At 52.0% G+C, this 26,316-nt stretch overlaps 1 protein-coding gene across 6 annotated transcripts in view; it reads left to right on the top strand.

Moving 5' to 3' along the window:
- Positions 1–26,316, top strand: part of NCAPG2 (non-SMC condensin II complex subunit G2) — a 54,330-nt gene that overhangs the window by 19,572 nt on the left and 8,442 nt on the right. For 4 of the 6 annotated variants that reach the window (XM_032482968.1, XM_032482966.1, XM_032482969.1 and 1 more), the window contains exons 11-28: positions 746–841; positions 1,467–1,592; positions 5,554–5,733; positions 6,856–7,008; positions 10,643–10,865; positions 11,009–11,112; positions 12,716–12,889; positions 13,721–13,791; positions 14,701–14,854; positions 14,950–15,123; positions 16,172–16,288; positions 16,370–16,510; positions 16,958–17,057; positions 19,284–19,471; positions 20,332–20,472; positions 21,998–22,101; positions 22,924–23,024; positions 24,092–24,191. In XM_032482968.1, coding sequence (XP_032338859.1) covers positions 746–841; positions 1,467–1,592; positions 5,554–5,733; positions 6,856–7,008; positions 10,643–10,865; positions 11,009–11,112; positions 12,716–12,889; positions 13,721–13,791; positions 14,701–14,854; positions 14,950–15,123; positions 16,172–16,288; positions 16,370–16,510; positions 16,958–17,057; positions 19,284–19,471; positions 20,332–20,472; positions 21,998–22,101; positions 22,924–23,024; positions 24,092–24,191 — 2,447 coding nt within the window. Of the gene's footprint in view, positions 1–745; positions 842–1,466; positions 1,593–5,553; positions 5,734–6,855; positions 7,009–10,642; positions 10,866–11,008; positions 11,113–12,715; positions 12,890–13,720; positions 13,792–14,700; positions 14,855–14,949; positions 15,124–16,171; positions 16,289–16,369; positions 16,511–16,957; positions 17,058–19,283; positions 19,587–20,331; positions 20,473–21,997; positions 22,102–22,923; positions 23,025–24,091; positions 24,192–26,316 lie in introns of those variants that run through there. The other 2 variants (XM_032482971.1, XM_032482972.1) reach the window with 2 other exon arrangements.

Consider the following 26,316-nt stretch of genomic DNA (forward strand, 5'->3'; position numbering starts at 1 on the left):
CCGTTTCCTGATTGTGCCTGAGCTGTGGGCGAGCTTGACATCTGCGTGGGGCTCTCCCTGGGAAGGAGCCCCACGAGCGGCGCTGCTGGGATACAGCCATCCCTGGGTGCCTGCGGGGCTGGCCACCAAATCCACGGCTGCTCCAGGCCCTCTCGTGTACTTAGGCTGCCACTGGATTACTTACGATCCCTGAGACCTCGTGAATGCTGTGCAGATAGTGACCAGCAAGCAGCAGACTGGAGTTGCCTTGGAGCTTCGTGGATTTTCTTCCCGAGTACTTTGTGCCTGTGCTTGGTTAAACCCGCAGATGCAGAACTGGGTGTGGAGCGCTGACTGTGTACCTTTTGGGTGTCCGGTGTAGGCTCTCAGAACAGCGGATGGTTGGAGCCAGAGCGCTTGAGAACCAGAGTGCCCTGTAGAAGCCACTCAGGCTGTTCCGTTTTCCACTTTACCCTGTTGGTCAGAGGTGCCAGTGACTTTTCATGAGGTTTCCTGGCTGTTGGTAAAAGAGTGGAAACTGGAACCCAAAGCCAGTGACCTCTTTCTGCCGTGGATTCCTTTGCCTGGTGAGCCGTGTTCAGTGCTGTCAGGATGCCTCTCCCCTGTGACTCCCGTCAGAAGAGACCTGCTGAGGCCGGTGAAGCCCAGGTGCAGCCCACGCTCCCTGGGTTTCTGCAGAGTGGATCTTAAATGCTTTTTTGGAAACACCAACATCACCGTTCTGTTCTTCTCCTCTCAACTCTAGGTGCTGAGCTACTTCCACCACCAGAAGGAAGCGCGGCAGGGGGCGGAGGAGATGCTTCACAGGCTGTACAGGCCTGTCCTTTGGAGAGGACTGAAGGTGCGCCGCTTGGCCTGCCGCGCCTGGAGCGCCGGCCACGCTGCTGACGTTAACACGCTCTGACTCAGTTGCAGTAAGGCAGTAAAAATAAGACTCGAGGCCGGGAGTGTTAGGAAAGTTTGGATGAATAATTTATTCTTCTGTTAAAAGCATTTCTTGAGTGGGAGCCTGGGTTGGCTGAGCGCTGCAGCACAGCTGTGAGGAGGGCGGTCTTGCCCAGTGAGCTGGCAGAGACGCTGGGGGTCTGCAGAGCTGCGTGGGCCACCCCGTCCTCAGGACCGCCTGCTGGTGGCCAGGGACAGAATGTCAGCACTCTAGGGAGGCGTTAGGGGGACTCACGGGCAGTTTTAACGCAGGGAGCTCCAGGCTGGGAGTGGGATGGTCACTGCTCCTGACAACACAAGGTGGGCTGTGACGCAAGGAGGCGTCCTCTCGTGTCTGTCGACGTCGAGCTCGGGGCGCACCTCCCTTACGGAGGGTCTCACAGTTCGTTTAGTTTGTGTACGGTTGTCTTTAATTTGCAAGTGCGTCTGTGTTGAGATACTGGCGGTGGTCCTTCAGGAGCCGCACACGGAAGGCTCTGAGGGGCCTCTCTGGATGCTGGAACTTGCTTTCATCACTGCAGGCCAGAAACTCGGAAGTCCGGTGCAACGCTGCGCTGCTGTTCGTTGAAGCATTTCCCATTAGGGATCCAAGCTTCAGTGCCATCGAAATGGACAGCGAGATTCAGAAACAGTTTGAAGAACTGTATGTACGTGTCTCACGTGGTCGAGCTCCTTAGGCCGCAGCTCTGCAGGGCCTGGCGTGCGTCCTGGCCGCCCCTGAGCTGGGCCGTGCTGCCCTCAGAGGACACGCTCTTGCAGGAGACCTGTGCTCTGCCACTGTCTCCTATGCAGGTGGGCCCAGAGTGTCCTTTCTATTCCTCTCAGTCTCCTCTGGAGCGTCTGTCTACTACTGTCTGTGGTTTCCAGCATCTTAAAGGTACTCCTGTCCCCGGCAGAGAGGCAGCAGAACAGGGTGGTGAAGACAGACCCCGGCTTGAGTCCATCCCTCGTTTAATAGCTGTGGGGCTTCGGGCACTTTGTCTGTGAATTGAGGGTGGCAGTTCTGGCCACCAGAAGGTTGTAGGGCAGTGTCAGTGAGCTAACGCTGGTTATGTTTTAAGGCAAACTGGCAAGTAATGCCTTTTGCAGTTGATTGTTTTCAGCTGCCTGATCTCCACACGAGATGTGCGGATGTGAGGGGTGTTGTGAACCGTCCCCTGGCGGGAGCAGTGGTGAAGAGGGTGGTCGCGCCCAGTGAGCTGGCAGAGATGCTGGGGGGTCTTAACTCCCGCACGGCCCCGAGCGGTTGCAGAGCTCCCTGACCCCCACCGAGAAACTGCGTTGTCGTGGTTCGCAGAGGAACATCTCGCAGGAAGCGATGGCAAACGAGGATGTTCCCCGCGGCGCTCCTCAGACGCTCCTTCTGTTTCTCACTGTGAAAAATCTCAGACTTGCAGAACGTGGAAATAACAGTGTACTGAGCGCGTGTCCGCTCACCTCTTCGCATGCAGGTGCACTCACGCACGTCTATAAACACCCACCCGCACACGCAGGGGCCGCACCGCCTAGGGCCAGTAGTCCTCAGTGTCTGCCGGGTGGGCCTCACCCACACGCGTGTGCATCTGAAAGCCCCTGCAGGGACCCTGGGGGGTCAGGGACGGATGTCTCTGGGGAGGCAGGCAGTGGGCCTGGCCCGAGTGGAGCACTCGCGAGCGGTGTTGCCAGTGGCTGTGCGGAGGCGTGTGCTGAGGGATCGGGAGCGGGGAGTCACGTGCTTGTTCTGAACCCCAGCTCCAATTTAATGAGTCTGATCTCTGTCACATTACTTCACCTCTCTCTACACCTGTTTCTTCTTTAAAGGTGGGAATAATATTATACAGGATTGTGACAAGGTTTCAGTGAAAAATTGTATATAAAGTGCTTAGCTCAGTCCCTAGCACTAAGATGGCAGTGGTCATTTGCTGCCCAAAGGAGCGTTAAAATACATGAACTGCAGAGCTGTCGCATGGGGTGCCCTGTAACAGAGCTATCTGTGTTCAGACTAACCTGCATGAGGTTTATTTAAATAAATTCAAAACAGATTTTTTTAAAAGACTATTTTAAAAATCAAAAACAGCAATAACAGAGTTTGAGCTCTGAGTCCTGTTTAGGGTGAAGACAGATTTCTAGGGAAAGGCTCGTGTGTGAGCAGCGTATCCTGTGAAAGCCTTGAATCGCTTTTGGGAGTGAAATAAATGTCGGGGTCTTGGCCGGTGACGGTAATTGCTGGGCGAGCGTCTGGCTTTGCTTTGCTGCAGGGAGGCAGAGGCCTCTGACTGTTGAATCCGACATGTTCTGTACTTTTCTGTGACATTGATTTATAGTTTGGCCAAGTGGAGAATTTTGTATGCAAAATATCTTTTTTATTCCAGGACTGCCAAAATATTTGGTATTATTTTCTAGCATTGAGGGTTTCTGAAACTTTAAGGATGTTTCTATCATTTGATTTTTTCTAGCTGCCTTACCATGAAATCCAGTCTGTGGGTCTGAATCTTAGAGAAAGGAAGTTTCCTTAATAGTATGTTTCTTTTCTTCTTTCCGGTGTCTGTTTGTTCCTAACTCCTTTTAGGAGGCAGTGCAATATAGTAGTTGAGTTAATAACAGTAATAGTTACGAGCAGGAGCTGTCTTTGCAAAGGGCCAGATAATGGAGATTTTAGGTGTGTGGGCCCCATGGTCGCAGCTGTCCCACCTGCCCGCGCTGCACAGAGAGGAGTAGATGGCGAAATTTGAATTTCACATCATGTTTCTGTGTCACAAACTATTATTCTTCCAATCTTTTCCAACCATTTAGAAATGAAGACCACAGAGATGGGCGTGGGCCGGATTTGGCCTCAGGTTGGGTTCCTGACCCTGCGTCAGGGCCCGAGGTGGTGGGAGCGGGTCTTGTGAGGAGGGAAGGTCCTCAGGCAAAAGTGGGGTTGCCCTGCGCTGCCAGCTTCCTGAGCTGAAGGAGTGGGGCAGTGCTGAAGGGAAGGCCGGCACCCCCTGTGTGTGTGGTGTGTGTGTCTGTGTGTGCGTGTGCGTGCGCGCGCGCGCGGCCGCGCGGTCAGGGTGTCCCCTTGCAGAAACGGCCTGCAGGGTAAGCCCCATCACGTTGGCGGCTGCGTGGCTGCCTGGAAACACAGATGCAGACCCCAAACTTGGGAGACTGTACGTTGTAAGGTGATTACCCAGAATTGTTTCGGAAGGGTAATATTGGAAGTAATTCATAGAAAACAAAACTTACAAAACCTGTGAGTTTCTAAGGTTCTCTTCAGTTTTTCATTTTAATTTTTAATGTCGTTTCCTTGCTATTTGCTTTTCTCAAGTGACCCGTCATCTTCACTTTTCCATCCTTGTCTCTGAACGAAGGGTCGGGGTCGAGAGGCAGCACTTGTGTGAGTGCAGGGCCCATCTGCAGGAGGCTGCTGCCAGCCTGGGCACCTGGGCCTGCTTTTGCATCAGCGCACAGGGCGCCCTCGGGTCCCGCGCAGGGAGCCGGCGGCCTGGGACCCCTGTTGGGGGAAGGGGGTTCCTTTCCGGCTGCCTGGTGCCCTCCTCTTCCTGCTTTCCTGCTGGAGGTTTGGGGTGATTGCCGATCCTTCTGTGCTCCTGGTCTGTTTTGAGAACTCTTTCAGGCAGATCATTCATCCCTGAACGCCCATGTCCACGGAGGCCTGGCCCCAGGTCCCGGCTGGCCCGACTCTGCAGCCTCGCGATGCCCGTCTTGACGCTCCGCCCTCCCTGCGGCCACCCTGTCATTGTGGGCGGATGTCGGGGAGAGCAGAAGCGCTCACTCATCCTACCTCGGCCTTCTCTGGGCTCACTGTGGAGTCAGAACTGTTTTTTGTTCTTAAACTTTGACCTGGAGAGTTTCATGCGTTGAGGCCCATGTGCCTGGCGCTGCTTGCCCCGCCCGTGTGTCTCCGTCCCTGTTTAGAAGCGAGTCTGCGCCATGTGACACTTCTGTAGGTAGTGGAGGTGTCCCTAAAAGATAAGCATGATCCGACCATTGTCACAAGATGACTGGTGATTCCTTCAGGTCGTTTTTTTAGTGGCATTTCAGTGACAGTCTGGGTTTTACAGAACCTGTCCCTGTTTGATGTTAGTATGTTCCTCTGCCCTTTGTGTTTCCTGTAAGCTGGTGGCTAAATTCAGAGCTGAACAGAGTCGTGTTTCTGTGTGGCTTGTTGGTCACGCTAGGTTCTTGGTGGTGGTTGTGAGCTACACCCCGGGGCTGTGTACCGTCTTACCTCTGTGCCAGCACCACTGGCAGCCGCTGCCTGGGTTAATCCATCACACGAAGAATTATTTTGTTTGGTGCATTGCAGCACTTTCGAAGTTGGAGGGTGTTACCCAGGCTGTGTCTCCCAGGACTGGCAGGGTGGGAGGCCCTGCGTGTCCCATGTGTGATCAGGGCCTGCTCAGTGGAGGCCGGCAGACGGGCTGGGCAGATGAGGCACCATGTGCCTGGACTGTCCGCTTGGAACACTCAGCTCTGGAGGTGATGTACTCAGAGGCCCTGAGCCTGTGGGAAACTCTTCAGCTGGCAACATCGCGCAGGTGGTGAGGGCTGTTGTGCTGGCGCAGAGACCGGCAAGGAGCAGACACGTGGGATTACTAAGCCTGTTTCCCTCTCTCACTTTAGAGCCTTTTAGAGGACCCTTCCCCGATGGTCCGCTCCACAGGGATCCTGGGTGTCTGTAAAATCACCTCCAAGTACTGGGAGGCGATGCCCGCCGCCATCCTGGTCGACCTCCTCAAGAAGGTCACGGCGGAGCTGGCCTTCGACACGAGCTCCGCTGACGTGCGCTGCTCTGTCTTTAAGGTGAGATGGCAGTTCCACAAGCAGTGCTGTTTGTGGGAGTACAGTCCAGACCACACGCTCCTGCCCCATCAGCACGGCTCTGCTGACGTTCTTGTCGTCTGGCCACAGGGAGCTTTTCAAAAAGATGTCTCCTTGAAATGATACTCGTTTGTAGTGAGTGTGGGGAGTGGGGAAACAGCATTTAGAATAGGAGCTGCTTGTATTTAAAACTTTTTAACGTTATTGTACATTGAAATGGACTTTTTGGTTTAGTGGATGCACTTTAATAAGAACCTTACAGAAGCGTTCTTTCTCCGCTGCCCTGTTTCCACACTTACCAGGACACGTACAGGCTTGTTTCCCCTGCTGCCCCTCCCGCCGTCCCCCACGTGTAATTACTTTGAAGCAAATCCAGGATATTAGGTTTATTTATTTATTTATGTATTTTTATGGAGGTCCTGGGGATTGAACCCAGGACCTTGTGCATGCTAGGTACACACTCTACCACTGAGCTATTACCTGCCCCCCAAATCCAGGATATTATATCAGCACATCTGTAAATATTTCAACATGATCTTTAAAATAGGTCTCTTAAAAATATATCCTTTTTCCTAATAACTGGAGAGAGACAGTGGTGGAGCAGGTCAGCTCTTCAGACGTGGGGGCCGGTCTGAGCTTGGGCCTCTGGTGCGGGCACCGCCGTGCGGAGTGCGGGTCTGACAGGCGTTGGGGTTCTGCGCCCCTCGAAGCAGGAAACCCAGGGATCTGTGGGCTGTTAGGAAACCATACAAGAACCCTGGGGCTCAGCTTTGCGGCCACTCCACTGGGGTCCTCCTGCTCCTTTCAACTCTAAAATCCTTTAAAATTTCACTCAGAGGAAGCACTGAAGAATGATTTTATAACTGCTTCAGCCTTGTTTGAATGAAACAGTGGGTGAACTGATGATCAGGCATTGAAACTACATTAATTCATTCAAAGTGTGCTTCTTCCATGAAACTTTCAGGGGAGCGCTGTTTTCTTGAGGTGTGTTTATTTCACTAGTTTTAGTGAAGATGGAACTGAATGTTTTCTGAACTGAATTTTCTTAACTTTTTCTTGCTAATGTTCTAATTTTGAACTGTTTATCTTTCTCCTTTCTTGTAGTGTCTGCCGATCGTTCTGGACAACAAATTAAGCCACCCATTATTAGAACAGCTTTTGCCAGCAGTGAAATACAGTCTCCATGACAATTCGGAGAAAGTGAGGGTGGCTTTCGCTGACCTGTTGCTGAAGGTGAAGGCTGTGCGGGCTGCCAAGGTACCGTGAACGGGAGCTTTCTGGTAAGGCGTGAAGTAAGGAGGTGTCGTGGTCATCGACAAAAAGGCAGAGCAGTTCTGACCTCGAGGGTTTTGGTGCCACCCTGTGTGCTGACCGATGTCTGGCCCGTTCTACACTTGTTTGTCCCGTCAAGTGTCACTTGCTTTGTCGGTGTTTTCCTTGTGAAAGCGGCCCCAGCCCTAAATTTTATTTTTATCATGTGCATAAAAGTTCTCGTTGAAATATTTAAATGCTTGGCACACAATAAGCACTGAAAACACTACTTGAAAAAAATACTGAATATAGATGCGTGCCTCCCCATTCCACAGAAGGAAGGGGGGTCGCTTGCTGGGATGTGCGTTTTGGGGGAGTGCAAATTGCCGAAGGGACACCCTTAACTCTGGTTCTGTTTGGCTTTTGGCTAAAAATGTCACTTATTAGGGTTCTTAACTTCATTACTCTGCCCGGGCCCCGCTCTCTGCAGAAGCCCTGCGGCGCATCCCGCTGTGCTCTCGGGCCGCACCGCCCAGGCGCTGCCCTCTGTGCTGTCGCAGAGGTGTCGGTGGTTTCGGTCCTTTGTGTTTCCATGTAAAGTGCAGAATCTGCATGTCAGTTTCAACAAAAATGCTGCTGCAGTTTGACTGCATTTGTTGTAACAGCCTTTTGAAGGTGTAGTTCTGAATCTGAAGGTGAAATTTGGCCTCGTGTCTTGTGTGAAGTGGACCTCTGTTTGCAGAGGATGACTGGGTGACAGCTCGTGAGAAAGTGGAGAGAGCAGTTGTTTTCAGTTTACGGGTCTGTCTAGGAGAAGGGGGGCCAGGTGGGACCTGGAGAAAGGCCTGTGACTGGGGAGTCTGGGGTTCAGGGACGGCAGGAGCAGGGAAGGAAGGCATCATGTTTTCACCGGGGGCTTCTTTCATCTGGTCCTTTGCTTGCAGAAGCAAGGCAGAGAGTGATTTAGCTCAGAGACCTCTGGGAAGGGTGCTGGGCGCACGAGCTGAGTTCCCTGGAAAACGCAGGTCAGAGGTTGGCAGGCCTGCGGAGGGCAGCTGTCGGGAGGGGGCTGCTGGCCCCACCAGGCTGGAATGACAGGCTGCCGGCCGGCACTGGCCGGCACTGGCAGTGCTTGCGTTCCAGTCTCCGCCTGCTGCTGCGAGGGCGGGATGAGGGCGAGAGCTGTCCTCTGCTTCCTCCCTGAGCCCGGGCAGGGCTGTGCGCAGAGGGACCACGAAGGCCCGGTGTGGATGTTTACCGCTGATTAAATAAGAGTGCGTCCTGTGGCCGAGGAGCAGTTAGCAGCTTGGCTAATTAGGCTTCTATTTATAGTTTTCATTGCCAGTGCTAGCAATTTCAAGTTGCTTGCTGTTCGTTTTGAAATTCTACATTTTTCGTATTTTATAGCTAAGATTTAGGCCAAATCAACAGCTACTAATGTTGAAACTTCATAATTAAAAAGAAAAAAATCTTTGGGTTTCTTTTATTTTTTTCTTCTTTGGATTTCTTGATATGCAATTATTCTTAACATTGGAAATGAAACACCAGTTAGCAATGTGTTTATATTCTTGTCTGCTGTTGATATCAATCTGTGGGTAATATGTTTGGATAAAATAAAACCTCAGGTAATTGAAACAAAAGAAATCAGAACCCTGAACTAATCAGAGCCGTTCTGCATTTTATTTTAGAAAAAGTGTTATCAAAGAAGAACAGGCTAATGTTGAGGGGGTTTCTCGAAAGGCAGCCTTGCGGGAAGAGTCCGTTGCGAGAACCGCCCCTGGGCCTTGGCGCTTGGTGAAGGTGCCGACCACTGTTCCCTTTCAGGACGGTTGGGCCTCCGTGAGGGCTCCGGAGCCAGCCTTTTCCACGTGGAAGACCTCTTTTCAGTGCTGCCCTGTGGCCGGGCCGCTGTGCTGACCTGGGTGTTTCCTGGGTGTGTTTGTCTCGGGCAGGTTTGAGCTCCGTGAGGTCTTGAGGCCTGGAAGCCCCCCGTGAGCGCCGCCTCCGTTTCCCTCTCGGGATCTGTGTTGCTGGGCGGCCCCAGTGGATGTGCAGCTGAGGGCGTGGCTGCAGGCCTGCTCTGACCTACTCGCTTGGGGAGGAGTGGTGACATGCTGAGGGGCTGTGGCCGGCTCGGGAGCTGGAGGGGTCTCCGCACCCCTCCCTCCGTGTCTGCTCCCATCCGCCCCGGTGCTGAAGCGGTGCAGCCGAGCAGAGCCATGGTCTCAGATCCCAGGCATGGCTGAACGGAGACATGAGCCTTTCAGGAAATGTTTGTCACCCACAGCTGCGCTGGGTGCTGCCTGGGTTCCACTCGGCGTGCTCACACTCGCAGCCCACCTGGATGGCTGGCATGGGCAGGAGGGGGCCGGGCAGAGGGCAGAGCGGGCTGGTGCTCGTGTTTCTCCACCAGACTCTGGCGCGGGGTCTCATCTCACCTCCAGGCCTCAGCCGGCGGTGCTGGAGGAGTTGGCTTCTCCCTGGAAACACCTGCCTCGGGGGGCTCTTGCTGTTGGAAGCTGGGGCTCTGTTTGCATCCCCAGTGGGAGAGTGTGCGTGATAGAAGTGTTTGCTGTGAGGTTTGGGGTTAGTTACTGAGAAATACCAGGAAGTGTGTGGGTGGAGGTGTCCCAGGAATGTCTGGGGGAACGGTGGTAGTGTCAGATGCTCAGACGTCCCCTCCCGGCGGAGGCAGAGTGTGTCTGTCAGGATTTGCAGCACAAGGTCCTTGTGACCTGGGCATGGAAGGCTGAATGCGGGTGAGCTGTGCGCAGGTGGGAGTGAGGATGGGGCTGGGGGAGGTGGGGGATGACATGTTGTGTGAGGCTTGAAGCGACATGAAGATGCCTCAGTGCTGATGAGAAAGAGCCAGAAGGCCCTGGCCAAGGGTTGGTCGCTAGGGCCAGGGCCTGGAGGGACCCACGCCAGTGGTGCCGTCCCCTCGGACAGATGAGGGCCGTGTTGAGTGTATTTGTACAAGTGACGGAGACATGGTTTGAATGCTTCACCATTAAAACATGTTTTCTTACTGTTATTCTGGGTCATTTTCCCTTTGTCTTGAATTTCTTGTTGAGAAGTTTGGCCCTTTCCTGTGGGCGTGGCCAGCTCTGACGCTTCTGAGCTGAGGGGCGGCAGGACAACGGCGGGCAGCAGCTGTCAGGTGGCCAGAGGAGGCCTGAGGCGGAGAGGGTGGGAGGGTGACCAGGCGTGCGCCCGGTGCTCAGGGCTGAGGCCTCTGTGTCCAAGTGGAAACGAGGCGCTCGCCTGAGCTTCCTTCCTGTGCCAAATCTGCTGTAAGTGTTTAAATTCACTTTTCATAGTAATGGACCAAAAATTGCGGTGTTCTAGGAAATTTAAAATTATGAGACTGATGGCTGTCCTTTGAGAGTCCGCTGTACGTCGAGCGTGGTTCTAAGGGATTACAATTAAGCCCCAGCAGCCTCGTGCTGAGTGCTTTTAAAATACGGGTTTATTCTGATTTCTCTTCACAAGAGGCGCAGATTCTGGTATAGTCATTTGAAATGAACTTCCTTGAGTACAGAAATTAGTTTCTTTTTTATTAGGCTCTGGGAGTGTTGCTTAAAATGTTTTCAAGGTTGCAGGAGGGATTGATCGTCTCCTTCTCGTGCTTCGCACACAGTTCTGGAAAATCTGCCCCATGGAGCACATCCTGGTCCGGCTGGAGTCGGACTCCCTGCCCGTCTGCCGGCGCCTGGTGAGCCTCATCTTCAGTTCCTTCCTGCCCGTGAACCAGCCCGAGGAGGTGTGGTGTGAGCGCTGCGTGGCGCTGCTCCAGATGAACCACGCGGCCGCCCGGAGGTTCTACCAGCACGCGCACGAGCACACGGCCTGCACCAACATAGGTACCGCCCGCCCGCGGGACTACGTGCCAGGGCACTTCCTGCCCAGTTCCCTCCAGCTGTTGGGGGTTATAATTTCACTGTGAGAGAGAAGCTCTTATTGAAGAAACACATAGATCAGTTACTGTTTGTCCTACACATTGTAGCCAAGCTGATTCATGTGATTCGCCACTGCTTGAACGCCTGCATCCGGAGGGCACTGCGAGAGAGCGGGGAGGACGAGGAGGAGAGGGAGAAGGAGAACGCCAGCGTGAGTGGGGCGGGGCGGCGGGGGTAGGGACGGGCTGGGCACGGGGACCGGAGGGGGCGGGGACGTGTTGCGGGGAGGGACGCGTGGGCACGGGGACCGGAGTGGACGGACGGGGACGGGGCGGGACGGGAGCTTCTCCCCCGGAGCTTGTGAGACAGGACAGCAAGTCAGAGTGGTGTCACTTGCACAGGCTGTTGCTTTAGCCAAATTCTTACTTTCCATTTGTTCCTTTAGTACTGGTACTTCAACTAATTATTTTGAAGGATCATAAATAATTTTTGGGGAAGAATTCCCATGTGTCCTTCTCTGAGTAGGGTTAAATACAGAGGAGAAGTTACTATTGGTGACACCATTTTTCCAATTTTTCACTTTAAGCTTCTCTATTTTCATTTGACTTGGGGATAGCACCCTTGGATTGGGTCTGGGTGTTACCGTATTTTACAGTTAGATGGGCGCCAGTGCCCTCAGATTCTACTGGAAACATCTTGGGGTTGAATTTCTGGGAATTAGCTTTATTTAGAATGATCTTTCAAACATAACTTATCAAAGGGACTGTTTAACTGCTATTTCTTCAGAATCCAAAGTGACTAATACATCAAAAAAAGAATATTTAAGATTTAGATACGTATTACTTATAAGCAGTATCTTAAGCTTATGAGCTAACTCTCAGGCTTGTGTACCTCTAAAGTAGAAATCTGGGGTAGTCTTTGGTGTCCAGCCACGTAGATTAGGAAATGGCCTTTCAAAGAAAATAACAAAAGACAGTTTGCCCTCTTGCTGAAACCTGGTGCTGCGTGCTGGCCGCACAGAGAAGCTCCCGCGCTGGTCTGGCCACCTGGGATGGGGTCTGCGAGTGTGTGCGTGTGTGTGTGTGCGTGTGCACACACGTGCTCCCGTCCACTCAGCATCTCCTTCCTGCTCTGACTGGGCTAGAGCGCACGTGTGGTCTAAAGCACACGTTCAGAACGTAACGGTGGCTGCTGCTCACTGCCAGCGTCAGCTTGGAAGGTGTAAGTAGGTTTGTCATTACAGAGCAAACCGAAGAGGTCCGTGGCTGAGTGGGAGCTGGCGCCGTCAGGCAGGCTCCAGAGCCAGGGGCTCTGACTGCCGGCCCCGGGGGCTGGCGGCCGCTGGCCGAGGCCCACCCCAGTGTGGTCCGCCGAGCTGTGTGTGTCTGAGTCGCGGCAGTGACCACATTCAAGGACACAGCCCTCCTCCCTCAGTCTTCTCACATTGAGGACTTGTGAGGCTGACATCTTCTGACACAGCAGAAAGTATAGTAAAAAAGCCTGCTTTTCAGCTGTGTTACATCCTTAAAGAGTCATTTATACGTTTTAATCTGTAGAGGATTTTTAATTCATATAAACTGCTTATTGAAAGGACAGAGGGCAAATTTAGAATTTATTTCCTGGGTGGGCTTTTCAAAACAGATTGACCTTTAGTGATGGAGATGCTCAAGTAAAGTCGTTCACGGCGTGAAAGTAGCCCTGCGTCCTGTGCGTTTCTGCTCTGGGTCTGGAGTTGAGATGTGCTTTTAAACAAGGTGCTCTCCTAACAGTCGTCCTGAGTTGACTCTTCCGCAACGCGGTCGTTGTTGCCTCAGGCCCTGGACCAGACGCTGTCCGTGAGCGACGCGGGGTGCATGGCGGGCCTGTTGGAGGTCGTGGTGATCCTCTGGAGAAGCATTCACCGGAGCTGGAAGAGTAACACGGAGGCTGAAGTGTACACTGTCAGCAAGTTTGCCGCCATGCTGCCCGAGTACCTGAAAGTGTTCAAGGTGAGCCTGGCCGTGCTGCTGCGGGCGTGCTACAGTCACGCTTGTGCAGAGTCCGCCTGCGGGGCCTGAGCCAGCTCGCACCTTGTGGGGCGGCCGGCCTCTCGCCCCTCACGGGGGTCCCAGCACCCAGAGACGTGTCCCGGGTGAGCACCCAGTTGCTCTGTCTCTGATGGCCTGTGATGCTGTTTTGGAGTCTGGTTTGAGTGCGCCGGCGCGCTCACCGCTGCCTCCATCTGAGTGTCTTTCCTCCCGCGGCTCCTCCGGCAGCCCCGCCCCACTTTGTAGACACAGAAGCCGAGGCTCAGAGACAGCCCTTTCCAATGTGCGGGACCCTGGACTGGGGTTGGCAGGTTCTCCCTAAGATGCGCTGTTTTCCTAGAGGGATTCTGATTATCTTATTCAGGAGTTTTTCTCTGACTTAGTTTCATTCTCTTGAGTTTTATATTCAGGACACCACGTGCATAGAGTTTTTTTTCCCCCTTTCATCATTACTGTTTTTAAAATAGGAGTCAGTGCCTTGATGCAAGAGAATGTCTGTTCTAGTTACTGCCAGTAGCCCCAGGATCTGCTCATACACAGCAGGTGCTCAGTAAATATTTGCACAAATTAGTGTATCACACAAGGCAGTAAATGTCCTATAAAGCCCTGGGCATACGCAGCAAACCTGACACTTACCTGGGGTTTAAGTTTTCCCCTTGCATATTGAGAAGGTGGCTCAGTTCCTACAGAGCAACTTTGAAAAATGGGCTCTTGGGAAGTCACTAGGGCCCTGGGAGTGCCTGAGTGCCTGATGGTCATGTTCCCTTCTGTTTCGTCTCTTCATGCCTTCAGGATGACCGCTGCAAGACCGCCTTGTCCATGCTGGCGTCCCTGATGCCAGCCTCGGCCGTGCCCACCTTCAGGTGCCCTCCCCACGTCCTGCACGTGCTGGTATCACCCTCAGCAGACGGCCCACGACCCTCAAGTGCTCGGTGCTGCCGCCCTCCCACCTCCACCCCTGTGGCGGGGAGGACAGCAGACGCGGTTTCCAGGGCTCCAGGGTTGCTGAGGGACACGGGAAGAGATGGGGAACTGAAACCACCGCTCAGCTTCAGAGTCTGCGGCCATCCAGCCCAGAGCAGCAGCACGCGTGGTTCTGGGCACACGAGCGTGGCTCTGGGTTGGATGAGCTGTGTGGGCAGGATGCACGTGGACTTGGGCCTGGCGTGGAGAGGGGCATGTGAAGTGTCTTGTAGTGCTTCTCTGCACTGACGATGTCATACCAGTGTTGAGGGCAGACGGGGCTAGTGAGATGCATTGTTGAAGTTAATGTCCCCCAGAACCTTTAAAATGACATAGGTGGCCTGCTTTTGTGGCTGCATCGTGTTTTTTATTAGATAGTGTTACTCTAGAGTGTTGGTTATTCCCTCAGTAACAATGGCTTGTTTTTATTCATATTTATGAAAAAATAAATGTTTTGATGCTAAAAAAAAAATAATTCCCCCCAAATTAGGGATCTTTAGAGTCTGACGGAGGCAACACAGAAACAAAAGGCTGGGGTTTTCATGAGCCTGGCGTGTCCTCTAGCTCATGTCGGGGCTGCGTGGGCTTGGCTGCCGGCAGTGCTGCAGATTCAGCATTTTGTGCAAGCTCATCCCACGTGGCGATCATGGGAAATGGTGCATTTGTTCCCGTGGTGCAGCGTGTCTGGGGGACCTGAGACAGGCTTACGTGCCTTCAGTTTTTAGCATCTTCATTTTCCCTAGCTTATAGAAAAGCGAGAACTTGCTATTGAAATATCAGATGTGATCGCACGTCTTTGGCATTTGCAGCTGTGGTGTGATTTCCACATTAAGAAACCAGGAGGAGGGAGCGGCCGACAGGAGCCACTGCGTTTTGTTGGACTGCCTCTGCTCCTGGGGGCAGGTGGGGCACGTGCTGGAGTTAATTGTGGACTGGCTGCCAGAAGAACAGCCTGCGAGCAAGGTACCCTGGGCCATGCTTGCAGCGTTTGTGGGGCGCAGTGTGTGAGGGCCTGCGCCGCCTGGGGTGTGCATTGTAATTATTCTCTGGACTCTTAGAGTAACTCGACGTCCAGGCGGAGGGTGCGGCTCCAGGACCCACGGCCCGTCAAGCCCGAGCTGGCGCTCGTCTACCTGGAGTACCTGCTGACCCACCCCAAGAACCGGGGCTGCCTGCTCTCCGTCACCCGCAGGAAGCTGAACCGTCTCCTCAGGGCTCTTGAGACGTCAAAGGTATCTTTGTAGAACAGACCCAGACGCCCTGGAAGTTGAGTGATGAAGTAAGATCTGAATTTCCCGTGTTTATAGAGTAAAATTTTCACCTGGGGGCAGCATGGGGGCTGGTTGAAAATTTCCAGGCCTGGTCTTTCTGCCAAGTCGCATCCAGCCCTGGGTGCAGGGGAGTCAGGCTCGGCGGGTAGCCTGCGGTCAGGACGCATGCGTCCACAGGGGACTGCCTGCCCCGCCCCCACCCCTCCTGCTCTGCTCCTGCTCGTGGACTTGGCGCACTAGCTTCCCCTCCGAGTCCTGGGCAGGCTTTTCTGGGAGTCTTTGGGTTGCGTGTCCGTGAATTCACCACCTCCTGCAGGGCCAGCCCTTGGGCAAAGCCTGTTAGGCTGCCTGGTCTCAGCTCTGCTGGAGGCAGAGGCTCCCTGCACCAGCCCCAGGCATGGTGGGAGGAGGGGTCTGCTGGAGGCTCAGCCGTCCAAGTAGGGGTGGATGCAGCCGTGGGCTAGCCTGGGCCCTGCTGGGCGCTGTCTCACCTTCCAGGAGTGGGCAGGTGGGCAGGGCTGGGATTTTGCCTGTGGCGGGGCCTGGGCTGCACTGATGCAGAGAGGTGGGCGGCCTGTGGGTTCTGGGGATTGGGGGGTGGTGCCCCCAGCTGGCTTTCCTGGCCAGGGTGCCAGTGGGATCACACCTGCTGAAGGCCGCTGTTCCCCATCCTGCTCTGTGCCAACCGGGCACCGCTCCTATTAGGGTGGGCGCTGAGGGGCCGCAGGCGAGCTGGGGCGCCTCACCCCCGTGCCAGGAGAGAGCTGTTCCTGGGCTGCCCTCCTCTCTTCTGCTGGTCTGTCCTGACTGCTGTCTCACTCAGATTTGCTAGAATTTACCCTGACGGCTCCTGAAGCAGCACCTGTTCAGAGCTGCTCTCTCTCGCCCCTTCGAGGGGAGGGTCTGTGGGGGGAGAGGTGGGGACGCACGGTTCCCCTCCCCGGGCACAGCTGTGTCCTGGCACTGGCTTCTCAGTTGGAACCTGCCCTGCAGATTTCCTGTTTTACAGGTGGATCTGGAATCGATTTTGCGGTCACCAGGTGGGAGCCCTCACAACCTGAGTGAAGGAACTGCCCTGCGCGCCTTCAGCCTCCACTGTCGGCTGAGTGTCCACCTCCAGCACAAGGTGCGTCCACGGCTGTGGCAGCGCGGGGGCGTGTCGGCGAAGGGGCTCCGCCTCTAACTCTCTTCTGTTGTTGTTGGACAGTTCTGCTCAGACGGAAAAGTTTGCCTGTCTACTCTGGAAGACACTGGGGTTTGGTTAGAAAGCAAAGTTTTATCTTCTATCCAAGATCAAGAAGAAGAGTACCTGAAGCCTCGCAGGGTCGTTTACCAGCAGATCATCCAGGTCAGGCGCCTGAAGGCGCGCAGTCCTCCCGCTTTGTCGAGCTGTGATGTGCTTCTGGGTTTCAGTTTCTGATCTGAAGTTGTAACTTCAGACAATACGGCTGCTCTTCTGAGACACTCACAGTGGCATCTGGATATCTAGAGTTTATTTTCATGCGAAGCATGAACTGCATAATTTTAATGTAATTTTACAATTGCATATAATAGGCATTCAGTAATGTTTGTGAAATTACGTAAAGTGTTATTCTGGGTTTCTTATGCAAACTAAAATGAGAACTAATGTATCTTTATGAGAATTCCTTTATGAAACATCTTTGTAAACATCTGCCCTACGAGGTAACCAGCAGCACCTCAGGTGGTAGACATTCACCAGGCTGGATGCGTCCCTTTTCCTCCTCGCCGTGGCCTTTGTTGTGAAGTCACATCAGCGTGCCTGTCTCCCCCACAGACCTACCTGACTGTGTGCAAGGATGCTGTTATGGTCGGCCTCGGGGACTGCAAGTTTCAGCTGCAGCTTTTACAACGGAGCCTTGGGATCATGCAAACAGGTATACTTCCTTCATTAAAGGACTAGCTGAGAGCAGGTAGTAATCAGAACCGGTCCATCTCTCCTTCCCTCACTTTGCTGGCCAGGACTCACTTTCAAGTGACAGGTATGTAACGCAAACTGGCTTACACCCAGAAGGGAAGTGGTCACTCCAGAATGCAGCTGAGTCCCACACGTAACCACATGTAAGAGTCCAAGTTCACAGAAACGCAGATACTTTTGCTGTAATGTAACACGTGTGTTTCGAAAAGCACCACGCATTCTGCAAAATCATTTGTGGGAAAAGGTGCCTTGGGGCAGACGATGAGGTGGTGCCGTGTGACAGTACACCGAGAAGTACTAACCCTTGCAAAAAGAATCAACACAATTAAAGAGGAAGGTGAAGTTCCTAATACAAATATTACAGGGCATGATGGACCTCATCTTAGGAAGGTGAAGGGAGAGTGTGGAGGCCACGGCCCCCCGTGCAGAGCTGGGGACCTGCCTGGACAGAGCATTTGTCCATTGGGGCCAGAAGCGACCAGGTCCATGGTGTCCTCTGACTGCTGCTTGTGCACAGACGCTGGTCCCTGAGGCCCTCCCTGCTGGGGCCACCACCCCGGCTGAGCCACCGGGCGCCCTGACCACTCTAGAGAAGCAGGCGCTTCCAGCGTGAGGGTTTCCAGTTCCCACAGCTGTGAATTCTTCTCAGCCACTGACCGTGTGAACACACGTTGCCTGAATATAGTGCATGACTTCCAGCCTTTCAGATTTCTGTCCATAAGTAAAGACACTAGTTAAGGGCAAGGCTCTTCGGCTGCACGGTGACCTTGAGGGTGGACAGAGAGGACAGGCCCTTTGTCTTCAGCCCCGTGGTCTTCTGCACGTTGGCTCCGCGGGGCTGGCCCCTTACTGGCTGTTCACTGTAGGGACTTATGTATGTGGAGAATATGTACCCCTTTGCCTTCTTCGAGATTAATTTCTTGAAAGTTTCTGTTACGTTTGCAAAGATTCTCCCAATTCTTTCATCCTGGCAGTGCCATTCACCTGTTGAGGGCTAAACGCGACTGGAACATGACCATTTATTGTACTTACTTTAGCAGATAAATGTGAATTTGGGGTCAGTCTCTTGTCTCTGTTTCAAGCAGAGCTTTCTGTGTCATTCTAGTCTCTTTCATAAATGAGGGCCATGTGAGGCTTGGTCCCTGTATAAGATAGAAGAGGCCACACTGCTTTGTCACCTGGATAATAATCTTTTTTTTTTTTTTTTAACATTTTTTATTGAGTTATAGTCATTTTACAATGTTATGTCAAATTCCAGTGAAGAGCACAATTTTTCAGTCATACATGAACATATATATATTCATTGTCACATGTTTTTCTGCTATGAGCTACCATAAGATCTTGTGTATATTTCCCTGTGCTATACAGTATAATCTTGTTTATCTATTCTACATTTTGAAATCCCAGTCTGTCCCTTCCCACCCCCTGCCCCCTTGGCAACCACAAGTTTGTAGATAATAATCTTTTATGAGGAACGTTATTTCTGTGCTTTTCCATATGACAAGTTTTTAAAAAAAGTGTGAGTGTAGTTTGTATAGCATACATTTTTAAATGTATATAAGCATCATGGATCCTGCCCAGTCAGAGGGAGGCACCCATGCACACAGGCCTGAAGGTGTGAGCAGCGTGTGGTCCAGTGTGGGACTCGGACACCCGGGACGCTCCCAGGGCTTGCAGGGACAGTGCTGCTGGCTCTGTTCGTGGCTCAGCCCACAGGCTGGCCTGGAGCGAGACAAAAAGGAGAGCTGAAGGTGTCCAGGAGGAACTGTAGGACTGAGTTCACACACTGGAACATTGCACCATATCAGCGCCACACAAGAAAGGAGAGAAAGACACCATAAACCACACAGTGTTGGAGGGGTAGCAGAGCTGGCCTTGGAGATACCAAGTATGTTTAGAAAGCTCTTGGGCCACCCATCTCAGACCTGACACGTGAGAAGATAAGGTGTCCGGGGAAGGACACTGTCCCCGGGCAGAGGTCCTGAGCGCCTCAGCTGAGTGCGCTGCTGCTTGATATTCACAAAGGGCAGCTTGCGGGGGTGGTTCATGCTGATCTGATCAGCCTGGTGCTGGCTCACCCTGGCCCCGTTAAGTCACATGACATGCATGTGTTAAGTGAGAAAAGTGAAATGGTTTCAACTGAACTGTGAGATTAGGTAACAGTTTTTTCCAATTTTCTTTGCAGTGAAGGGGTTCTTTTATGTTTCGTTGCTCCTTGGCATTCTGAAAGAGGTCACTGGAAATTCCTTGATGCAGAAAACAGACTCAGAGGAAGAAGTCGCGTGGCTGTTCGATATGGTTCAGAAGGTGTTTCAGAAGATGCTGGAATGTATGGCCCGGAGCTTCAGGAAGCAACCAGAAGAAGGCTTGCGGGTGCGGGCGCCTCCCCAGGGCGAGGTCATCAGAACACCTGCTGGCTGGGTGTGCAGAGCAAGGCCAGATCTGCTCCCACGCTGGCCGTGGCCCTGCAGGTGCCGCCAGGCGCCGGGTGAGGTTCGGCGCAGGTAGGAGGGCTTGCCTGGAGCCAGCCTTCTCCAGAGGGCAGCGCTCAGAGACAGTCCCTCTGCTCTGCTCGTGGCCCGGGAACCCACCCAGACTGTCAGTGCTGGAGCAGGTGGTCCCGGGGTGAGGCCAATGGCCAGCAGCAGGGCGCTCACCTGCCCAGAGAACTCACTGTGGGAGGCTTGCAGGGGTCACCTTCATTAGTGAAGGTTTAAGAGATGCTTAAACGGGAGGATGTTATGAACTGTGGAAACTCAGTTTTATGCTGTTTTTAGCTGATGGAGGTCGGTGAAGGCTGTGGGCTTGTTTTCCATAGCTTAGTTCATATCCAACTTAATTTGAAATATTCCTGTTTTTGATGAGTTGGTTCAAGTGTCTGGGACTGGTTTATGAAATTTGTGTCCAAATCTGTTCTCACCATGGGCAGCAGCCCTGTTCAGAACACATGGTCCCAGAGTTGACATCTCCCTTAATGCCAGTGATGCTTCCTCTTCCCTTTCTTCCTGCTGTTTTCTTTATTAATATTATCGAAACTCCCATTTTGGGGGCGTTTTCTTTGCTTTGGGGAAAGAAGGTCTAGAGGTGGTCCCTGTGGGCTTTCTCACCCAGTGCCGGCAGCAGCAGAGAGGAGGACGCGTGTGAGGGTGGGCAGACGGCCTGGCACCTGGCTCGGGGGAGGGCAGTGGTTTTCCGGGCACTAAAAATGACTGATGTGCTTGTGCTTTTTGTAGCTGCTTTATTCTGTTCAGACACCTCTGCATGAGTTCATCACCTCAGTCCAGTCTTGGCACATGGACACGCCCGTTCACCGCGGTGTGTTCTCCACTCTGATTGCCGCGTCTGTGGTCGAGATGAGTCACCGGCTGCGAAAGGTGAAGTGCGCTGGTCCTGAAACTGCTGTTTCGCTTTGACCTCTCAGGAGCACGTTTTTATCTTTTCCCAAGTATTTTATGGGAACTCCCATTTAGTGGGAGGTGTGCTTGTCCACAGCCGCCGCACAGCCTCATCGCTGGTTTGCGTGGTCACGTCACATGGCCACTGGGAGCTACGGGGTGGAGGGATGCTGTCGAACACGTCCTTCGCTGTGAGCTGTTCGGTTGCCGTGCTTGGAGACTTAAGTGATTTGATACATTTCTTAAGCCCCCTTCTCCTGGAAGGCGAAGGAAGCCGTAGTCGTGGTGAGCAGCGTGCTCGTGGGCTGCACTTTTGGGAGGTCACGCCGTTGCCTCACTGTAGCATAAGCCTTGCTTTTCTGAGTTTTCTTTTATGTTTAAGCATAGGCAGTGTGAGCTCGTGCTCTCAGTCTAGAGACAGTGTCTTCACTCCTGCTCTGTCAGGAGAGCAGCAGCCTCTTTCATGTGATCGGCCTCCTTGGTTAAAGACAGACACACTTGGTGATAATTCAGGTCCAGACAGAACCGTTCTTCCATCCCGTGGACTCCTGGAGGCAGTGAGCCAGGGCTTGAACCAGGGACTTAAGACAGCAAAAATTCCCACGTGTTTTCTAAGTATGAAAAGATGCAATCTGGCAGAAAGTATCGTTGAATTATATAAATGCAAGCAGATGTACTTGCATAAACTTTGTGTTATAAAATCATGGCTATGAGAAGTTGACAAGGCTCTGAAACGGGAGTGGAGTTTGAGGCCTCCTGAAAGCTTGATGGGGGGCCAGCTGGGTTTGGGAGGGTGAGCGCCGCTTCACGCGTAGCAGAAGACCTAGGAGTGTCCGCCCCGCAAGCTGCACAGCACGCCTGTTCCCCACGTGCCGACCTGGGCTGCCCTGGTGTTGCAAATGAAGTTGTGAGCGCGCTGCAGCCAGCCCGCGACCACGCCCATTCTGTCCCCTGGCCCACCCCTGCACCCCTGCCCACCTCCACGACCGCCTGGTGCCCGCGGCCACGCCCACCTCCACCCACGGCCACGCCCACCCCGCCCCGTTTTCCCGCGCGCTTGCGCTACAGAAGCAGAACTGAGTAGTTGTGACAGAGACTGTTTTGCCCACAAAGTTGACAGTAGTTACTATTTAACTTAAATATTTAGTATTTTACTGCCTTACAGAATCTGTACTAATAAAAGTAATGAGTTAAGTTTGCTTCACATAGAAACACATCGCTTACAGAAAACATCCACATGAAAGGTTTGGTTCAACAGCAAGGTTGCTGGTGACATCTTTTTCCTTCACCTCCATCTAGCTGGGTGAGGCAGCCGTGGGCACAGGGTCAGGTGGGTCCTAATTAAGGTGAGCATTACAGCAGTTAGTAAAAGGTCATTATCCTGAGGCTCCCGAAAGCCTTTCTTTCTCAAGTGTGGGAGCAAACCCGAAGTGCTCGCCGTGAGACCCTCGGTCGGCGCGGTCTCCATCTCAGTTTTCAGTTACTGACTGACTTTTGTGTTTAGGTTTCAGATACGGAAGAGCTTGCCCCGCCGACGTGTCTCTCGGATCTTCCACCGTTTTCAAGGTGTTTAATAGGAATAGTACTGAAGGCTCCGAGCGCAGTCAGGTAACCCTCTTCCCTGGGCGGCCGCGACCCCGGTGTGGCCGTGACCTCTCCGCAGCTGGAGCGCTGCTCCCTTCACTCCCCGCCCCTCAGAAGGGCATCTTTCTCCTAAGAAACACATTCCACACAATTTTTTTCTCATTTTATCAGCAGTTAAAAATATTAACACTATACTTCAAAGAGAGATTGTAACTTTCTGTGAAATATATTCATCCAGAGTCTCTGGTTAGGGTTACTGTAACTGAAGTTCAGTTAGAGGGAAACACTTTGGCTGTTAACGTGCACTAAAACTCTTCCACAATGCGCCCTTCGGAAATGCTTGACTTGGTTAAACTGCGCTGTGGTTTTCACTCGGCACACGGCTGCTCCTCGTTCCTCCGGGCCCTCTGTCCCGTGACCCACACTCTAGGGTCTCTGTGGCGCCTGCAGGGCTGCGGGGCCACAGAGCAGTAGTGCTTGCCGGGGTCCAGTGCCAGCGGACAGTAACGGCAGATGTGTCCACCGAAAACTTCAGAGAGCGTCACTTTTAGCAGCAGTGAATTATCTGTCGGCAGCATTAAACCCTTCCTGTGTGCGTTGTGAGCATGCAAGTAGCTTTTTCACTTTCTAGGACGTCCAGGGACTCCTTCCACCACTGTCACCTGCCTCCAGAGTCCCCGAAGTGAGGGGCTTGCTTCACAGAGGTGGAAGGAGGTAATCAGCCTCCCGTGGTGCCTGAAAACTGGAGCTCATGGTGGTTCATGGACCTTGGCTGCATTTGTCTTTGTATAAAGTATTGGAATATATACTGTGGAGTAACTTCTGGTGTTTATTACATTTTTGCAGGTCATTTTTAGATGAATTGAAGGCATGTGTCACTTCTGACGATATTGAAGGCATTGTATGTCTCACAGCTGTTACACACATTATTCTGGTTATTAATAAAGGTTGGTTACACTTCCTGTCATGTTGTCTGGGCCCTTGCTAGGCGTGTCTTATGTAGAACTGTGGGGGATATCTGGGAAGAGGCCCCTGCTGGTCAGGCTCTCACGTGCTCTAGATGCCTGCTGCCCCAGGCGTCCACTGCTGGCTGCCAGCTCACCCTCTGAATGCAGTTCCCGTCCGCGTCCCCCTGTGGACCTGCCACGTACCCTTCTCTGTGCCTCGGAGCTGAGCTTCTGTTGACTTGTCATGTATTACCGTTGTTGTGTGTGCTTAAAGCTCTGAATTTGTGCTTGCTCACGGTGGTATGTTTTGGTATTAACTTTGATGTGTCTGCTGTTTTGCTTGAGCTTTAACCCTGTCTATTCTGATTTCCCAACCAGTTGAAAAAGTATAGAAAAATAACTGGAGATACCTATGAAAGGCTTATCTCGGTGTAAAACACAGTAATGTCCCTGTAGATGGACTACTGTTAAGTTTCTGTATTTTTTGTTCAGTTTTACTAAAGTTGAAATTGTTTTCTGAGTAACGTATTACACATAGAGCATGCTTTTCTCAGGACAAGCTCCACCCACAAGCCTGAATGCATAGTATGGCTGCACACTGGTGACACCACAAATGTCTAGCTAGTCTGACCCAGGAAGACTTGCCCGAGGGAGCCCCTGGTGGTGATCAGCAGGCTGGGGAGTGCGGAGGGTGTGGGACAGAGGCTGGGCCCTGGGAGCCCTCGTGCCACACAGATGATGACCCTGAAGTGTGTTTCTTGAGGGGCGCAGGTGAGCGTCAAGTCTGATGGCCTACGTAGAACTCCTGGGGCCCGGGCTGCGGGGACAGAGCTCACGGGGCCGTAGGGCCCCCTCAGAGCTGGTGAGGTGCTTTCATACACATTCAGTGGTCCTTCTGACCCCTTTATGGGGGATTATTACTGGTCCACAGGTCAGTAGGTGGGTTTACTCAACGGGGAGGGTAGGAGGCTCAGTCCTACTGAAGCTGCACCCATGCTGACAGAGCAAGTGTGCTTTTTGTGTGGAGTTCAAGTCTTTTTCTGTCTTTAACGTACCTTTCCCCACAGGTAAACTTAAGAGCTCAAAAGTGCAGGATGTTGCCGCGACTGTTCACAGGAAACTGAAGGCATTCATGGAGATCACTCTGGAAGAGGACAGCAGGGAGAGGTGAGCACGGCTACACCCCAGGTCTGGTCATCTGAGGACCACTGGTTCCCCTTAGGTGTGTTTCAGATCACGCTTTCATTTCCGCTCATTACAGCCAGGTAGAAAACTGGGGATTGAAAAGATGGAAACATTTTTGTTGGCAAAACTCCTTGAGCATATGTTTAATTTACTTCCTCATTCTGTCTTTAGGAGCAAAAACAAAACTGTCATTTGCAAAATTCTACTCTAGAAAAGTAAGGGCATACACACTCATTTTATATGGCTTTAAACCTAGACAGATTATTTTTGGTGGCTTGCTGTATTTTTGAAACCACGGGCGTCCCGGAGACATAATTACCCTGTTTACAAGTATCCCCATTGGGAACGGGAAAGCCCCCTCCAGAGGCTGGAGGGCTATGCATCCCTTCTTACCTGCTGGGTGGCTCGTCGCTGCCACAGGGCCTGCTTTCTAGGAATGTGTTCACTGGGCTGTTTTTGCTGCTATATATACTGTTTCTGTCATGCTGTGCAATTTACTATAGACTTTTGACCGGACCAGCCAGAGAAGCAGTGTTCTCCTGCAGTTTTCTGAACATTATATGGTCGAATGTTACAGGGCTCTGAGCCAGGTGATTAGTTTGTTCACCTGGAAATCAGCTGCTTCCCATAGCTACTTTCTGCCCTGGAGAAGGGCTTTCAAACTCCTGACTGCTCACTTACGAACAAGGACCTCTTCCTTCTCCATCTGTGTGCTTCTCTCCCCTTTTGTTGTCTTGTGGCATCCAGCCAGGCCCCCAAGACGGCACTGAGAAGGAGCGGTGGTGGGGCACACTTGTCTTGTGTGTGACCTTGGTGGGAAGGCTGCTCGTCTCCCACCAGGAGGCACATGTTGGCTGTAGGTGTTCTTTATCAGGTTGAGGACGTCCCCCTGTTCCTAGTTTGCAGGTTGCTCTTGTCCTGAGTGAGTGTTGGGTTTTGTTAAATGCTTTTCTCATCTACTGATAGGATTGTGTGATGTTCCTTCTTTAGCCAGCTGATGTGGTAGGTTTTGCATCAGCTGATTTTTGGGTGTTGAACCGGCCTTGTATGCCTGGCATGAATCCTACTTGGTCATGGTGTATACTTTCTTTGTACACTGTTGCGATTGATTTGCTAATATTTTGTTGATTATTTTTGGATCCATGTTCATAAGAGAGATTGGTCTGGTTTTCTTTTCCCGTAATGTCTTTGTCTGGCTTTGCTGTTAGGGAAATGCTGGCCTCATAGAATGAGTTAGGAAGTATTCCCTGCGCTTCTGTATTCTGAAAGAGACTATAAAGAACTGGTGCCACATGCAAACCAGTGAAGTTAGAACACTCCCTCACACCATACACAGAAGTAAAATCAAAATGCTTAAAGACTTAAACATAAGACAGGACACCATAAACCTCCTAGAAGGAAAAATAGGCAAGACATTTTCTCATATAAATCATAGCAGTGTCCTCCTAAGGCAGTCTACCCCGGCAATAGAAATGGAAGCAAAAATAAACAAATGGGACCTAAGTAAACTTACAAGCTTTTGCAGAGCAAAGCGAACCATAAATAAAACAGACAGCCTATGGAATGGGAGAAATTATTTATGAATAATGTGACTGACTAGGGTGTAATTTCCAGACTATACAAACAGCACATACAACTCAATAACAGAGAAACAAACAACCTAATCAAAAAATGGGCAGAAGACCTAAACAAGCAATTCTCCAATGAAGACATGCAGATAGCCAATAGGCACATGAAAAAATGCTCAATATCGCTAATTATCAGAGAAATGCAAATCAAAACTATAATGAGATATCACCTCACACCAGTAAGAATGGCCATCATTCAAAAGTCCACAAACAATAAATGCTGGAGAGGGTGTGGAGAAAAGGGAACCCTCCTACACTGCTGGTGGGAATGTAGTTTGGTGTAGCCGTTATGGAAAACGGTATGGAGATTCCTCAAAAAACTAAAAATAGAGTTACCATATGATCCAGCAATCCCACTCCTGGGCATATATCTGGAGGAAACTCTAATTTGAAAAGATACATGCACCCCAATGGTCATAGCAGCACTATTTACAATAGCCAAGACACAGAAGCAACTTACATGTCCATCAACAGATGAC

This window comes from Camelus ferus, chromosome 7 (assembly GCF_009834535.1).
Source record: "Camelus ferus isolate YT-003-E chromosome 7, BCGSAC_Cfer_1.0, whole genome shotgun sequence".
In the NCBI taxonomy this organism is placed as follows: Eukaryota; Metazoa; Chordata; class Mammalia; order Artiodactyla; family Camelidae; genus Camelus; species Camelus ferus.